The 17,245-nt window shown below is 41.9% G+C and overlaps 1 protein-coding gene across 1 annotated transcript in view; it reads left to right on the top strand.

Annotated features, from left to right (window-relative positions):
- Nucleotides 1-13,784, top strand: part of LOC121193154 (cadherin-6-like) — a 70,977-nt gene extending 57,193 nt beyond the window's left edge. The window contains exons 9-12 of the mRNA XM_041055336.1: nt 556-677; nt 5,670-5,787; nt 6,625-6,876; nt 10,445-13,784. Of these exons, the coding sequence (XP_040911270.1) occupies nt 556-677; nt 5,670-5,787; nt 6,625-6,876; nt 10,445-10,992 (1,040 nt within the window). The 3' untranslated portion in view covers nt 10,993-13,784. The remainder of the gene's footprint in view (nt 1-555; nt 678-5,669; nt 5,788-6,624; nt 6,877-10,444) is intronic.
- The last annotated feature ends 3,461 nt before the right edge of the window (nt 13,785-17,245 follow it).

Genomic DNA, 17,245 nt, shown 5'->3' with positions numbered 1-17,245 from the left:
CATTTTTAGCTTCTTGCTCATTATTTCTGTTCTACAGCCAATGTAAAGCAAAAAAAACCAAACATAAATCTATCTATGGATCTGTTGAAAGTGACTCAGTGCTGCTAAGCATTGAGTCACTGCTGGACACTGATGAATATCTGGTAATCAGTGACAAAACATTTGAGCCTTTTAGGAAGAAAAAAATAATAATAATTTTTAAAAAATTAGAACAGAAGTTTCAGGTTTCATTAACATCAAATAACCTCAGTCTGATTGGTTTCCTAGCTTGAACTGAGACACGCTGTGAAAATTACAGTTCTCTGTAAACCAACTGCTTGGACATGGGCTCACAAATTTAGCCTGTTTTTATGTATTCTGTCTTGTTGTGTTTTATTTTGTGTTTTCATGACTGAGAAAAGTGGATGACTAACGCTCTAACTTTGCTGACACTGACTGAAGGTGCCCTCAACGGGAGCTGCTGAGCTGCTCAGTGTGAGCTATCCGTTGGACAGTTGGGTGTAGAAGTGCGTGAAAGTAGAGCAGGGTGTTGAGTTTTCCTGTGTTTCCCTTCAGATAATCCCCGTCAGAGCAGCCACGTTCCCGTCTACATCCGCCTGCTGGACATCAACGACAACGCTCCCACCTTCGCCACCATTTATGAAACCTTTGTCTGCGAGAGAACCAAGGCTGGTCAGGTACGACAAGCTTCATCACTTCACATCCATCACTTCAAATACTGCATCAGATAGATCTACAGCAGCAGTGAAGTCACTGTGTGCTGGAGCACAATATATGTCTTCTTTCTGACTGAAACCAAACTCGATGGGGGTTAAGCAGCATCAGGATTGGTTGTCCTTTGACCAATCAAAGCCTCAGGTTAGAGCTCCAGAGTATTTTAAATCTGTTGCTGGTGGAAAGGTGGACACAGTTCCTTTTTGAGTGGTAACCTAATTATTTTTCACACCCAGCTACAACCTGAAAACGAGCTGAGGAGCTGAGGATGTAACGTGTTGATTAGATATGTATCTATGTTAAAATAACAGCTGCAGCCTACTGACTGTAGCACTTCTTATTTTTCATGATGTTCTTGCTCCAAACAAACTATGAAGTTGATGAGCTTAAATGAATAAGACGATGCATGTGAAGGTTTAACTGTAAGAGTCTCACTCCTGAAAATGGGTATGAAGCAGCAAAGTCATTTCACCAGAGAAAACTCTCCACTTTGTTGGTTTTTCTAAACTGAAAAATCACGCAGGTGGCACATCAACCAAATGTTTTTGCTTCATTAACTTACTCACAGAATTAACATTAACTAGTGATGTCTCACCTGCTATGTTTGTCATTTTTTACCAGCAAAAGCAATGGCAGAAGGTTAATTAAAATCCTCGTTAACCTCAAAGCAAAGCAAATCTATGTATTGTACCTGAAACCGCTCCAAAGTAGAAACAGAGTACTGCTGCCCTATCAGAGCCTCACTTTAGGTCCATGCCTTTTTCTTTGTGCTTCTTGTTGGCAAACAAAACAGTAATAGCAATTTATTAAACAAAAAAAAAAAACAAAAAAAAAAAGCAGTAATTTCATTACATCCTGCTTTAAACACAGGTTATTTCCTCAGCAATCAGCTAGTTAGTGTGGCTGCTGAGGATTTATGGAGAAGCTGCTAATTATTCACCTGAGCCAGCAGGGGCTCTCTGTGGGGAGAAATGACAGGCTGGGCCAGGCAGTGGAACAAGACAGGACTGCACTGTAAGGGAGAAAGTATATTAGATTTTAAAAAATTGACATAATAATCCCATCCGTGTAACACTAACATCATCTTAAAGACACTAAAAATAGTGTTATTCTAACTCTATAAACACTTAGCTGCTGTGAGTCTGGCTGTCTGGCTGGTGTTGGACATATTGATCAGGAACACACAGTTTTAAGTAGTTCAGCTTTCATATGAGAGTGTTCCTGCTATAAAAAAATAGTTCATTTAGCTCTTCCTTTATAGCAAACTCCATGCACATACAGTGACAAGGAAAAGGATGTGAACCCTCTGAAATGAACTGGTTTTCTGTAGTAATGTCAGTCATGTCAGTCTTTTTATTGATCACACCCATCAAAAATTAACAATACTGGTAGAAACAGTAAGCGAACGTTGGATTTAATAACTGGTCGAACCTCCTCGGCTCTCTGAGGTCATTCCACAGCATCTCTGTTGGGTAAAGTTCCGACTGGGTCACTAAAAATAGGTGGATTTTCTTTGATTGAAGTCATTCTGTAGTAGATTCAGTTTGATGTTTAGGGTCATTCTCCTGCTGAATCATCCAGCTCCTACAGAGCTTCAGCCTTTGAGCTTTGAATAGAGATCTTCAAATGGAACTTAAGGCCAGAGAGGCTAGTTTAGTGTGGAAAGTGGGAGGAGCATCAAGAGAAAACAGAGATGAACAGTGAAGTTGTTACCCAGACTTTCTATTTTTAGCATCCATCACAGTTTACATCTTGACTTCCTCTTTCAGCTTTGACCTCCTCTACGTGTGTGCACAGTTTTCTCGGACAGTGAGTTAAAGACATTCCAGCTGCTCTTCCTTTCAATTTATATAAAGTGCTTTAGATAATACAGACAAACTATTTGTTTACAACCTGTCCGATCATCTGACTGATTGTGTTTGTCGACCCGTCACTGTGGGTTCCCTCCAGGTCGTCCGGCTTCTTCCCACAGTTCAGAGACATACGGTTTAGGTTAACTGGTGACTCTAAATTGTCCATTGTCCATGAATGTGTGTGTGAATGCTTGTTTGTCTCTACGTGTCAGCCCTGTGATAGACTGGAGACCCTGCCTCTTGCCCAACATTGACTGGGATTGGCTTCCATGACCCTTAAGGGGATAATGAATGAATGAATGAATGAATGAGTGAGTCTGAAATGACTGGAATCAGCTTATAAAATACTCAGTATGCATAAGTTTGTATTTGCAGTATATAAACACAGATCAGGTTTCTAAGACTCTCATTAGTAGCGACCACTGATTGATAATGGGGCTCTGTGTGGAACGTTGAACTGGAATGACCTCCCATACAGAATCTGAAGCTGGTTCTACAGCCCGCCCATAGCAGGTGGTACCGCAGTTATTATGCAGTGATGGCTTTTGTGAATCACTTATGGGACATGCTGAGTCCAAGAGGCTAAAGTGAGCTGGTAATCCCCTTTTATGAACAGAAAAACACTGCATTCACATGGAATCAGCCATTGCCACCACAGTGACCCTTGTACTGGGTTTGATGAATATAGGCCAACATGTCTCCGGGTTTTATTAGAGGATTTTTCACATCAGAAGCATAAAAGTGCATCAGTGCAATCTGTGTGTTTTTTAACTTACACAAACGGCTCCATGAATCAGGAATGTTTCCTTTCTCATGGTTTTGAGGGGTTTTTTTTGTGGAGAACTAACTTTTATTCCCTGTTTTTTGGTGTTACACAGCCAATGAGCCAATTAAGGTATTGACATACAGTACATCATTTTTAATTAGCTTCCCCTCGAGCTTCCTAATCGACTGACTTTACAGTCCAAGGGGAACAGACTTTGCCTTTGTTAGACCTTTGTAACTCTGAATATTTTATCCTTCAGATATCTGAATTGCAGTGCTTTAAACAGTACTTAGTGCAACTGTGCTCTGCTGTAATACCACTTGATATGATTCATTGCATTAAAGTGCTCGAGCTTGTACATGTGCACATACTATAGACACACACAGTCCTGGCCCTGAGGGGCTGATTGCTTGTGGTCCTTGAGGATTCTTGGGTTCTTCCTTTGTGGTAGCTGATGAGCTAATCTGTCATGGACCCTGACAGGAGCTTTCACATTTCAAGTGTTGTAGATAGGGTTTTATACATACACACACACATAAACATATTATGTATCTAATATAATTTAACAATGAATAGGATAAAAACACAAATCTGTATGTGTGGACACACAAGCACAGACACACATGACAGGTTAAACACGAGACAACAAAACACCATTCGGTGCAGTTACAATGCTGATGCCACACACGCGTACACCCAACATCAGCTTGACGTTCTTCAGTATGGTGGCTTCCTGCCATTGATCTGCGCACAGCCCTGTCATCCTGCCACCCTTTCATCCTTTAATTCCTCTGCCCTTTCATCTGCCCATCACTGTTAATCATCAAGTATTTGTTCACTGGATATCCTCCACTGCTTCCCTCAGGTTCCAGATTTGTTCAGCGTGTGTGTGTGTGTGTGTGTGTGTGTGTGTGTGTGTGTGTGTGCACGTGTGTGTTATTGGCACAGATCTTTGTTAAAGCCTTTAATCTCTCAGCTAGTTTCTCCTATTCAACTAGACCCGAGTTAAAAAAGCACAAAAAAAAAAACATATGCAGTCACGAGCTGAGAAATTACAGGAACAAAAACACAACTCCCCCAACAACAGTTACCAAAAACAGCAGCAATAACAGTCAGTGCTTTGTCCAGCAGACACAAACCAACATTAGCGTTCACTGGCTAACATTAGATTATATTTTATTTAGGTAACCTTCCTTATTTAACACTAACACTACTTAAAAAATTCTCTTAAGAGATGAGTAAAGTATATCTATCTCTCTGTCTATGTATGCTGGTATATTTTGTTAAATAGAAAAAGGTGAAATATCTAAGATGTATGTATGCTATTGATAACAAAGGTGTCCTGTTGATATCCATACCCAGCCCTAAGCTGTTGTTTTTTTTTTTTTTTAAATAACACAGATAGTACATATCTGGATGCCTAGTGTTTATTTCATAACTGGAGCTCATTTTACCCATAAGCTCATTGTTTCTAAATTTGAATCCATCCAACACCCAGAAAGCCACTGAGATTACACGGAGATCTGCTGTCAACTTAAAGCGATTTCCCCACCCAGAATTTATCTTTGGAGTGTGAAGCTCTCACTCCCTGTAGACTTGAAAGGTAGCTGTAAAAAAGTTTGCAGCGTGCTCTTTCACAGAGAACAGCAGCTGTGCTCAGCTTGAATTGAGTCGGCTACAATGGATAGCAATGGTGACAAGTTTACGCTGTGGGGAAGAAGCATCAAAACACCCGAAAGAAAACTTCTGAAACCGCAACGTTAGCATAATCCACTTCTCCTCTGTCAGGGTATTTAGTCACATTTTAACTAAAGGAAATACTGAAGGATGGCAAAGAAATTATAGACTTAGTCACCAAGAAAATGGCGCTGACATGATTTCAAACTAATAATCGTGTAGAAAAGCAACACGCTGATTAGAATGACTGAAGAAACATGTTGACGAGCTGCGTCGTTACCATGTGTAAAGCAGCAGCACAGGAACTGAAAAAAACGGAAACTAGACATATATGATAAGTAAAATATGGAATTTGCCGTTTCATTGAATTGCTTCAGTAAACTAAGCAGCAATGTGCAGTTCATTATCCTGTGTCAGTGTAATATATCATTTTATGAGCTGTACTGTTGACAGAGATATTAACGGCTTATTTGGCACAGACACATGATCCTGATGATTTCCAAGCTTTTCTGCTGGCACACGCAGCGAGCGCAGCAGCTTGTACTGTCACTGTGAATGGAACCTCTAACCCTCCCAGTGTTTTTCCACTCATTGACTGCTCTTAATTCACTTAACTCCACTGGGATGTCCTTGCTAATGGATGTTGGTGTCTCTGACAGCGGATCCAGACAGTAAGTGCTGTTGATGCCGATGAGCCGTCGTCGGGACACAAGTTTTTCTTCAGCCTGGCTCCTGAGGGGACGCACCGCAGCAACTTCACTGTCCGAGACAATGGAGGTAGGTAACGCTTCACCAGACACGGGCCTTCTGATACAGTGCATTAAATTAATCCCATAAATATCATGGAACAGGCTTTGTGAACTGCTTCAATATCTTTCACAAAGGAAGAGCCTTTTTATCTTTCCCACTGATAAACAAAAACAATAAAATAAGTCATCGGAGAAAAAAAGGAGTATACACACACAACCAATGTGTCAGCTGCACCACTGTTTACAGTACCCGCTGTTATCAGCAGCATCATACATCCAGAGCCTGGCAGGTCGCTCATGAATGAAAGCAGTTCTGTTTACTCAGAATATTATAATTATTGTGATACTACACATTTAGTGATTATGATCCAGGCACTTTGTGACTAAATGCAGTTTCCTATTAGCGCATAAAGAGAGGTAAAAAAAAAAAAAAGAAGAAGATGATTGATTAGATTTGTGATTTGAAGATGTGAAAGTTGCTGATTTCCACATTAGTGAGGTGAGAAACAGCTTTGTTTCTGTAATGTGATCAGCTGTTTGGATGTTCTGAAGCAGTGTACCCTATCGACAGTTCATCTAAGCTTCTTGATTTGTTATTGTAAATTTTTTGTAGGGGGTAAGTGAATATATTGTTTTTTGATAGTTCCTTTTCCCCACGTCATAAAACGGATTTATTCCCGTGCTTTGTCTCCTCAGTGAGGTAGAAGTGAGTGACTAATGCCTTGTTGCACCCACATTTCTCTCTCCAACCTGGTAATAAATTGATTTTTATTCACACCTCTGCTGTGTGACAAAGTATCAGACGCACTGCGCACGGCAGGTGTGCCACACTGATCTCCTAACAGGAATTTTTTTTCGAACTCAGATAACACTGCCGGCATCATGACACGTCGAGCCAGCTATAGCCGCCTTCACCAGAGCGTCTACCTGGTTCCTGTGGTGATTACTGACGGCGACTACCCCATGCAGAGCAGCACCGGGACCCTCACTGTGAGGGTGTGCACCTGCGACCGTGAAGGCAACATGGAGCTGTGTAATTCCGAGGCTCTCAGCAGCTCTCCTGGCCTCAGCACTGGCGCACTCATCGCCATCCTCCTGTGTGCCATCATTCTGCTGAGTAAGTATGAGAAAAATGTGTGTGTGTGTGATGTTTGAGTACATCAGGATCCACCAGCAGTTTTCTGTTCGACCAACACAGGGTAACACCAAAAGAAAGTGATTGCACTAGAATATGAAAAAAATACATTGTATATGTATAGTAGAAGTAGTAGAAGATTTGTGTGGTAATGTGAGAAAATGAGTGAGTGTAGATCCACTTTATCTTTGGAATTAGTTTTATTTACAGTAACACAAAGCCAGAGATTGCTGTGGCACTAAAAACTGAGCTGGCAGCCCTCTGTGACTAAAGAAATGTTTTAGTAATTCAATAATAATATTGTAATACTATAATAATACATTAGGAAAAGCTCTCTAAATAATTTTATAATGACATTGGCAAAGACGTTGTAGTTAATACGGATCAGCCACATCATGGCCAATGACTGATTTGCCCTGATAAGGTCAGCGTTGGACCTGATACCAGTCCAGGTGGTGTATCCCTGTCTTCCTCAGCAGATGGAGTTTTTGCTTAGCTGTTTCAGGAAAAAAAATCATTTGATGTAGCTGTTATGTCATTTTTTTATAATATGGGTAAACCACAAAAATACATTGCATAATACAAAGTAAATACAAGTAAAACTGAATGAAAAATAAATACAAATAAATCATTATAAATAAAATGCCAAAAAGCTTCCAAAGCCAGCCTCCAGCACCAGCAGTACTTTTTCTATTGAGTCACACAAATAAGACAAACAATAGTAACTTTTTCTACTCCTAGCCCTCCTCTATACTAAAGATAAAACCCAAAAAGTTTGTTTTCAGAAAAAGAATTAAACAAAGGAACATACACGTTTGCATATAACGCACAAAAAAATTATATCATATTTTTGCATAAAAATCAAATAGAAGAACCGTTACAACACATATGACATTAAACACATCCACACAACGTGGTGGTTCCATTTGCACTGTATCATAAGCACAAGCAGCCATTGTACTCCCTCATTTGCTGTAATGGAAAACAATGTTGGTTCAGAGCTCCAGTCTGCTGCTGCTTGTCAGAATCAAACCTCGTATGGAAATGAGCACATCTCGTCTGCCACCACATCCCCACTTATCCTCTTATTCATGCAGCGGTCACAGTCCAGTGAGCTGCTGGGAAAATGAATACATATTTATGCCTCTGAAGGTGCAGTCATTGCAGACTTAGTGGAAACACACACACAGACACACACAGGAGGTAGGCAGTGCTGTAATGCAGTGTCCACACTTGCATGAGCGCAGAGAGATGAGAGCAGCCAGCCATCAACACACACACACACACACCCTGAGTTTACATACACAGTAATAACTCCTCCTAAACCTAGTTAAGGCAACGCTGTATGAAAGAAGTGGTCATGCAGATTCTTTAATCTGATTATTTTAGTCAGACAAATGTTAGAATCAGAGTGAGCCCAGTCCTGTTCAACACAGACTGACGTTTTATTACGTGTATCACAGAGAGAACAGAGCGTCTTCGTGTTGTTTAATGTTTGTGATGCAGGAGATACAGCTTCATCACCACAGTACAGTCCAGACTGTACTGACACAGAACAACACAGCACCATACAACATGGTACCACTTAAAACAACACAATGCAAAATGACAAGTTATGTTACAATACAACTTTGGATACTACTACACTGTGTGGTGCCACACAATATGACAGTGACACTGTACAATACAACACAGGGCCATACAGAATGATACAACGCAGTACAATACAAATACGACAAGGCACAATACAGTATGACCTTGAACCTATATGATATGAAACTATACAATACATCACTTTGTGATATCAAACAAGAAACAGTATGATACAAACCAATATAATACAACATGACGTGACACTACACAATACAGCATGATTTGATCCAACAGAACGACACAATACAACACAAAGATGCAATACAGTACAGTGTAATGTGATATGAGGCTGGATACAACACAATTCAACATATTATGTTACGACACAGTACAAAAAATGCAATATGGCATAAGATTATACTATACAATATAACACCATGTGATGCAGTGTGACCCAGGATGATGCAATACACTGTGATAAACCATGATAGAGTATAACACTGGCACCATGGCACACAGTTCAGTATGATAAAACACTTTAGTATGACAACATGTTGGCCCCTGAGCGTCACACGTGGCCCAGACCTGCAGGTTATCCGTAAGAACATCATTTCCACCAGTGGCCCTGAAATAGAAGGTGTGGATATGTAATAGCCAGCAGTTCCAAAAGTGAGCTGAGGGCAAACTACAGTGTGGATTGCTGCTCATATTCAGCTACAATAGTTCTTCAAGTGCTCTCCACTGGAATGAACACCAGAGAAAAGAAATTACAGCAGAGAGTGCTGACGGGGTTTGATCTGATTACTGAGTCCTGCTGTGGTGTTCTCCGTGTGCAAAAATACACGCACTAATGTTCTCACCGCACGACAACACATGTAGATCGAACTTCTCCAAACGTGTATTTATACCATGAATGTTTCACTCCGGTCTGGTTCCTTAGAGAAATGGCATTTTGTGGAATTGGAATTATATTTAACGTGTTCATCAAAACACAGCCTCAAGCTGCAGTATTTTTGTATCATCCATGTGCATATGAATGTATTCATCATCACCTCAACCGTCACATCACTGATTTCTTTTTTTTTTCTCTCCCTTCTCTGCATCTGTTCATCTGCCACCAGACATCTTCATCTCCCCCTCTCCTGTGTATGATGTACAGTAACTGCCATACTCGTTCTGTCCCACCTTTACTCTCAGTATCTGATACTCTCTCCTTCACATCGCGGCTCATGCTCTCCTCCTCCTCCTCCTTCGCAGACATTTCACGCTGTGGTTTGCGGTGCTATTGTGTATGCATTATTGGTTATTTCAGTTCCCTGACCTTAACTCCGCGTCTGCTCTTTCTTGTTGCCACTGTGCTCTTGCTCTTACTTGATTTAAATTCAAAGTAGCCTGCATGAGCTTAGCCAATCAAATGTTCTGCATGATTATTTATGGCTGAGCCCTCTCTGAAATCAAAGGCTGCTCTCCTCTCTGGCTGCCTGTAACCGGGGCCTGTGCAGCCCCCGTGTTTTTACACTCATTTTGGGATATAATGCGTCTACGCCTTGTTTAGAGCTCCACGTGTTGGCATGTATCGAGATGAGCTTTGATGCACATTTTCACACCAGACCTTACTGTTTTACTTGATCGTCTTTACGTTGTCACGTAATACAGTGCTTCCTGTTACCGTTACTAAAAAAAAATGAAACAAAGCCGGTGAACTAGTCCTGGCAGCCAACTGCAGTCTGCTGCTATTCTCCTGTAGCATTTTCTTCGCACTGCAGCATAAATCCAACGCACCCTTTTAGTGGACTTAAGCTGTCAGTTGTGTTCATGTAGCATTTCAGAAGCCCAGCGTTCACTTGTAGGCCACAAGTCCTTGTTTTACATGCGGGAAGTCATTAGCGTCGCTAAATAAATCTTCATGACTTCACTGTAGCGATGTCACCATGTCTTTCTGCTGTTGTCTCCTCAGTGATCGTGGTTCTGTTCACGGCGTTGAAACGCCACAGGAAGCAGGAACCTCTCATCATCTCCAAGGAGGATGTCAGGGACAACGTGGTGAGCTACAACGACGAAGGCGGCGGCGAAGAAGACACCCAGGCTTTTGACATCGGAGCGCTGCGGCACCCGGACGCCGCCGCCGCCTTGGAGGAATCTGCCAAACAGAGGCGTGACATCATCCCCACCGACACCCTCCTGTACCCACCACACTGCCGGCCTGCCCCAGCTGCCTCTGGCCTCATCATGCCGCCAGTCAGTCTGGCATCACGGGATAACGGGGACGTACGCGAGTTCATCAACCAGAGAGTCCTGGAGAACGACTGTAACCCGACAGCACCGCCGTACGACTCGCTGGCCACCTACGCCTACGAGGGCGCAGGCTCAGTGGCTGAGTCACTGAGCTCGCTGGGCTCAGCTTCGTCTGAGGCTGAGCAGGACTACCACTACCTGAGTGACTGGGGGCCTAGGTTCAGGAAACTAGCTGACCTGTATGGGGGCGAGGACAGTGACTTCTCCTAACAAAGATACCACGTATACACACACACACACACACACACATATACACGCACACATTTCCATGTCAAAGACAAGTTCAGTAACATTTTGAGCGGCGCAGGGCCGAGGACAGCCGGGTCCAACTACAAACTCAACCTAAGAGATTGTAAATGTTGCTGAAGAGCTTTAAGCAAACGGAAGAACTTTTAAAAACACAGACAAACACACTCCACATGAAGAACCAACAGATGTGCTGGCAGATGTTAATTCCATTTTAATGGGATGTTCGAGAACGCCACCTGATCTTTGACCTGCCTTCACTGCACACGGATCCAAAAATGGAGATTATACCACGTCTTTTTCAAAAAGGGACCAAAGGTCCAAAAATGTCTGTTTTTGGGATGTAAATCAACCAGCTCAGCGGTGGAGCCAAAGATCTTCAGTTTCACCAGTGTGAACCTCTTCAAAGACTCATTTCAGGCCTGAGGGGAGTTGAAAATCAAAACTGGACTTTCAGGTTTGGCTTTAATCTCTCCTGGGTCACCAAATAACCATTTAGCAGAGTGTTTCTTGTGGCTTTAAATGTGCCGTTCAGGGCAGACTGAATGGATCGTTTGGAGCCAGGTCAGTTAACAAAACCCCAGTGTAGTTATTTCAGAACTGGAGCAGACACACTTACCGCTGCCGATATGAAGTGGAGTGTGGGGAAGACACTATTTTTGTTGGTTGTTTTTTTTTTTTTTTTTGTTTTTAACTAAGTGCCCTTCTGCTGCCCTTCGAGCTGAACTGTGGACGCCGTGCAGGCTGGCTGAGACTGGAGGGGGCGGACAACTCTTACATGATTGCTCTTTGTCGTTTTTGCTATCTTGTACAAAATGAACATTCCAGAGGAGCTGCTCTGAAGGGTCCTCGCTTGAAAGTCGCCTTCTTCGGGACACAGAGTAAAAGACAACTCGTATGACTAAATGCACTGATTTCTTTATGTTTACGCAGGTTTTTAGATTTTTTGTTTTTTTGTTTTTTTGTGCTGCCCATTAAAAGAAATTATATGTTAAAAGCATCAGTTCTAGATTCTTAGCTTCTTGATTAAGTGTTTATTGTGTCAGAGCTGTGGTTGAGTTATATTGGAACCAAACTAAGTTCTGTAAATCTTTGATTTTACTGGAGTGGTTTTTTTTCCCCATGGAAAACAACTTCAGATCTCATACAGACACGTGTCGAACAGTGCTGAAGTATTTTCATAACATGTACATGAAGGACACCTACCTTCCTACCACAGTAGGACTGTCACTTTTTCTTTGACAATTCAGACTCTGCTGTCACAAACTCTGCAGTTCTCCTCAGCTCAGTCGAGCGTTTTAGCGTCTTTCGGCTCATTGTTTTGGTTTTCACCGCACTGTTCCGGTTCAGCCAAACATCGAGCATTATCATCATCATCAGTCTCGTTTCCAGCAGCAGGCAGCTGGTTTCAGTGTTCCACCACCTGACCAACACCGAACACCAGAAAAAATTTATGACGACCTGGTGAACATATCAAAACATTTAGCTGACAGTGAGTTTTTCTCAGGACTCAATGGAGACAAAACAAAAAAAACACAGCCAAAGGGAGAGTGACTGTTTGAATTACACTCATCAGACGGACACAAACCTAACTCCAAATGGATGTTAGTGTCACTCTCTGTAACATGTTAGCCACAACAGCAGCTTGATGCCACTCTGGTTTCTGAACCAAAGTGTAAAAACAATTTTGTGGCTGGATTCAGTAACTTCCAAACCAACTGAGAATTTTAGACTCAGCAACACAGATGGAGAAACTGAAAGATGAACGACTGCTTTACGGTAACATTACCACAACACAGCAACTAATCCAAAGTCACCTGTTAGCTTGTCAGCCGAGAGACGGCAGAGGCAAATGAATGGACCAGCGTGAGGCCGTGTGAGTTGCCTTCAAATGAATGAAGTGAACATGAATAATGAATAAATGAAGGCAGCAGACAGCTCACAGACAGCAGACCAATCAATAAATTACCTCTCCTTATTGGTTCAAAACTGATTTTTTGAAAAAGTGACAGACCTACTTCACAGCCAGCATTTACTGAATGTCCTTCATCTTCATTTTCAGCTTCATGTTATTTCCTGCACATACCTGTTTTCTCACATAGTTGGAGGGTATGATACAAATGTTGTTGTTATGTTTTTGGCACAGATCAGGATTCACTCACTGCTTTTGTTTGACGCATGAGAAAAGAAACTGTGTTCCACCTTCACTGGTATATTTGCTTAGGTTTATTCAGCCCGTGTCGTGAACAAGTGAATTCATCGTTTGCTTTGATATCACATTAAAAAAAACCCCATTACATTAAATCACAACAATCAACCTCAGTGCCATGTTAAAAAAAAAAAAACATTAGTTTCCATGTGAGGGGTGTGACGTCAGGATGAGTTCCTGATTTAGACTTTCTCTTCCTCTGATTTTATACCAGGGGTCTGTATTGTGTTTTGGCAGTTCCAGTAAAAAGCTGCGGTTTGTTCCAGTTGTGTTTTGTGACCGTGGTCTGCTCTGAAGGCTTCAAACAAAAAAAAATGTCCACATATTTTTCTTTATATTATAATTCATTCTTTTTTTTTGTACCAAATATTTATAGGACACGATGACGATGATAATGATGATGATGATGATATTCCTGGAGGGAAAAAAAATCAACCTCACCTCCAGCTTCACTGTTTTTTAATGTAATTTTGGAGGTGTGAAACTTGCTGTAGGCAGTCTACCGTCTGTATATGATGATGTATCAAGTTGTTTAATTTTATCAAAAATAAACTTTTACAGTTAAAATCCTGTGCTGTGTTTTGTTTTTTTTTTTATTTGACACTTAACAGCTACAGGAAGCGTTTCTCATACTTGTGTTGCATCTGTCTCGTCTGCTGAACTCGCTCATTAAAAGTGTCTGATCTTAAAAAAAGACTGAAAATGAATTTCCACTGAGAAACAAAGGTACAGAAAATGTCTGTGGCTTCCTGCTCTTTCTCCAGTTATTCCTTCCACGTCCACAGCAGAGACAAACATTGTCCTGAAGTTTAGTAAAATGTTTCCCATTCATCCTTTTACAGCTGTGACACAGGGACTAACATGTAAAGATGAGTCCTTATCTTAACTAACAAAAAAAACCAAAAACTGACACACACTGGATGTTTACTGCGTGTCTCGTGTAAGATATAATCCACAATTATTGCCCACACAGACACACACACACTACACAGAGAGCAAGAGAAACAGATTGTAAACAGGGGCCCAGCAGCTTATGTTTGCTCCAGGAGCCCAAAGGGATTCAGTCCACAGACCTGCATCTCTTTATCCTTTTCTCTCCAAGACATCAGAGCACGCTGTTTCTCTTACTCTCTACAGAACAGTCTGATAAACCCCAACCAGTCTGTTTTTAAAGCAGGCCACTCAACTCAGATGACCCTCGCCAGAGCAAACTCCCTCTGCTCTGTCCTCACGGACTGGCTGTCTGGCTCCGTCTTCGGCCCCTTTCCTCGTCTCCCGCTACACAATCAGTGCTGTTATACACTTGTTTGACTACTACCACTACGCCGACGACACCCAGCTATTCTTCTCAGTCACCCCATCCGACACGTAAGCTGGACGTCTCACTGCTTGTATGGAAGACATCACCTACATCTCAACCTGGACAAGACTGAGCTTCTTCTTCTTCTTCTCCTCTGTCTCTAACCCACCCTCTCAGACCATATCTCAACAACACTTGTTAACACTTATGTGTCATATCTTAAAAAAAAAAAACATCTTTCAGCTCTTGTACTTCAGCACTGAACATGCTGTTAGTCCTCTGTTTAAAAGGGACAGACCCTTTAATTTTGGATGAGATTTAGCTCTTGCTGGTTTTAATGCAGTGTAATGTAATGTAATGCAATGCAGCTCTGCCAGTCACTGCCGTCGTGATGCTTTGATATTTGATCCCTCTTGATTGTCTCTGTCTGGGTAGCGAGCTGCTGGGACATTACTGCTGTGCTGGTTTTTTTTTTTTGTTTTATGGTTTGTTTGTTTTTTTTTTTGTTTTTTTTTTGTCCCTACAAATTCCGAACGATATTATCTTTCAAAAATGGGCCAGAGTTGCCTTTATATAAATGTTTAACTCCACATGACCATGCTTTTCTCTGCAAATGAAACAGAGGAATGAATAAATAACCTACATAGTTAGATAAAACAGAATTACATAAAAGATTCACACTTTTTATTCTGGTCCGATGTCAGACAGAAAAAAGATGTGGTAAAGCTGCTGAGCGATTCATTTTTAACAGTTTTCTTTTTTGGGGGGGGGTGTCAGGGTGGGAGGTGGGTTGTTTTTATGGGAATGAGCAGATTCTAATTCTTTAACCCTGCTCTACTCTGTGCACCATCTGTCAGCAGCCGATGGACAGTAGAGTGTGAGTCACATCAGTGTGTGTGTGTGGTTGCCCAGTGGCAGCATTAGTGATGACAGCTGTAACTCCACCATGATATGAGTACACCGCGTGCCTCCATTAGTGCTTCAAATTTTTTCTCACTGTTAATCTTTGATGGGGATGTCATGTAAGGAGGGAAGAAATGACCGTCAAACTCACTGACCCCAGCCTGGTACACAGAGTACCACACACACACACACACACACACACACACACACACACACACACACACTGTACATTCAGAAATGTGTACACTCAAAAATGCATGAGCTTTCAGTCATTCTTTAAGGCATGGATTGAACGAGTTGCGGAGCTTCCACGCTGCGATGTTCTGCTGTGGGTGGCCTGCAGGTCTGGGCTTTTCCCTCCACCACAGGCAGAACACGCTCACCCAGGGAGCAGCTGGAGGAGGCTGCTACGGAGAGAGCTAGAGAACAAGAGAAGGAATCTGTTCTTTTAGCAGCTAAGCAACACTGGGAAATGTCTTTGTTGTCACAGAAACCAACAAGGATTCCTAAGCCAAAGGCCATCTTGTATGCCATTTTACTTTTTCACTGGGGACAGTAAGCCAGCTAAAAAGGAGGAGGAAGAGGAGGAGAAGATTTAGTCCAGGAGGACTGGGACACATCATGGTCAAGGGCACAGAAAGATTCTGGTCCTGGTGTAGCTGAAGGACCAGAGCTGTCTTATCCTAAATAATCAATCACATTTCATGATCGGCCCCCACAGTGACTCTGTTGTGGCTTCTTTGTGGTTCTGTTCAGTATTTCCTGTTTTATTTTGAAGTCATATTCCATGTGTATCTGTTCTGGTGTTGCTTCCTGTCTTTGTGTCTTTCCCTCCTTTGTGATTGCCTGCCTCGGCCTGATGTGTGTCACCTGTTCCTCATTACCTCCTCTGTATTTAAGTCTCTGTGTTCCCATGTCTCCTTGTTAGTTCATCTGTGTTCACCCTTATATTCCCTCCCTCTGTGTCCTTATGAAGTTTCCACCTTAGCTGCTGTTGTCCACAAAACAGTTCCTTAATTTTCCTTCAAGTTCACATTCTGAGTTATTTTTCCCTCCATGGGTGTTTTTGGTTTCTTGTTCAGTTTTGTTCTTGGACGCATGGACTCACTCTCCGCTCGTCAGCTTGTAACTTACATCTCTGTCAGACTGCGACCCATATGTGTTTGTTAGAATCCAGTCTTTTGAATATGGAAAATCCCAGAAACATGCTTCAGTTTTTCAGTATGAACCAGAGCATAAGACTGAAAATTTGACCAGATGATGGCGCTGAAAGAAAAATCAATGTATGACTAAAGTTGCGATGGTAACTAAAGTCGACCAGAGGGGAACATGAATGTCTGAGCCAAATTTCATAAGCATCCATTCAATGACTGCTGGACAAAAGTGTTGTCCCCATGTCTCCCACAGTCCAAAGACATGTAGGTTAAGCTGAGGACACAGATTTTACCCACGATTCCCACTTAGGCAAAGTCTGCACCAGTCTGCACTAGTTGGGGACAGTCAGCATGGGTAGTTAGCACAAAAATCTGTTAGAGTGTGAGGGGAACAGACCCGACCTCAGTCGCAGTCAATGAAACATGTTTGAATTTTTTTAGCTTAATATGGACATAATTAGGTAGTGTGAGCTGATTACCGACCCAACTGCAAACAGGTGTTGCCAACAGCCAATGAAAAAGAGAAGGTGGGACACAAGAAATAGCTTCAGAAGAGTGGCATTACCGCCACCAACTGGTAGTTTGTTTACCCTTTTAACTGTTTGATGTGTTCAGTTGGCTTTAGTTGGTTTGACAAATCATGTAGTCTGT

The sequence above is a fragment of the Toxotes jaculatrix genome, chromosome 14 (assembly GCF_017976425.1).
Source record: "Toxotes jaculatrix isolate fToxJac2 chromosome 14, fToxJac2.pri, whole genome shotgun sequence".
Classification (NCBI taxonomy): domain Eukaryota; kingdom Metazoa; phylum Chordata; class Actinopteri; family Toxotidae; genus Toxotes; species Toxotes jaculatrix.
The sequence above is the reverse complement of the archived record's forward strand: the minus strand, read 5'-3'. Positions and strand labels throughout refer to the sequence as shown.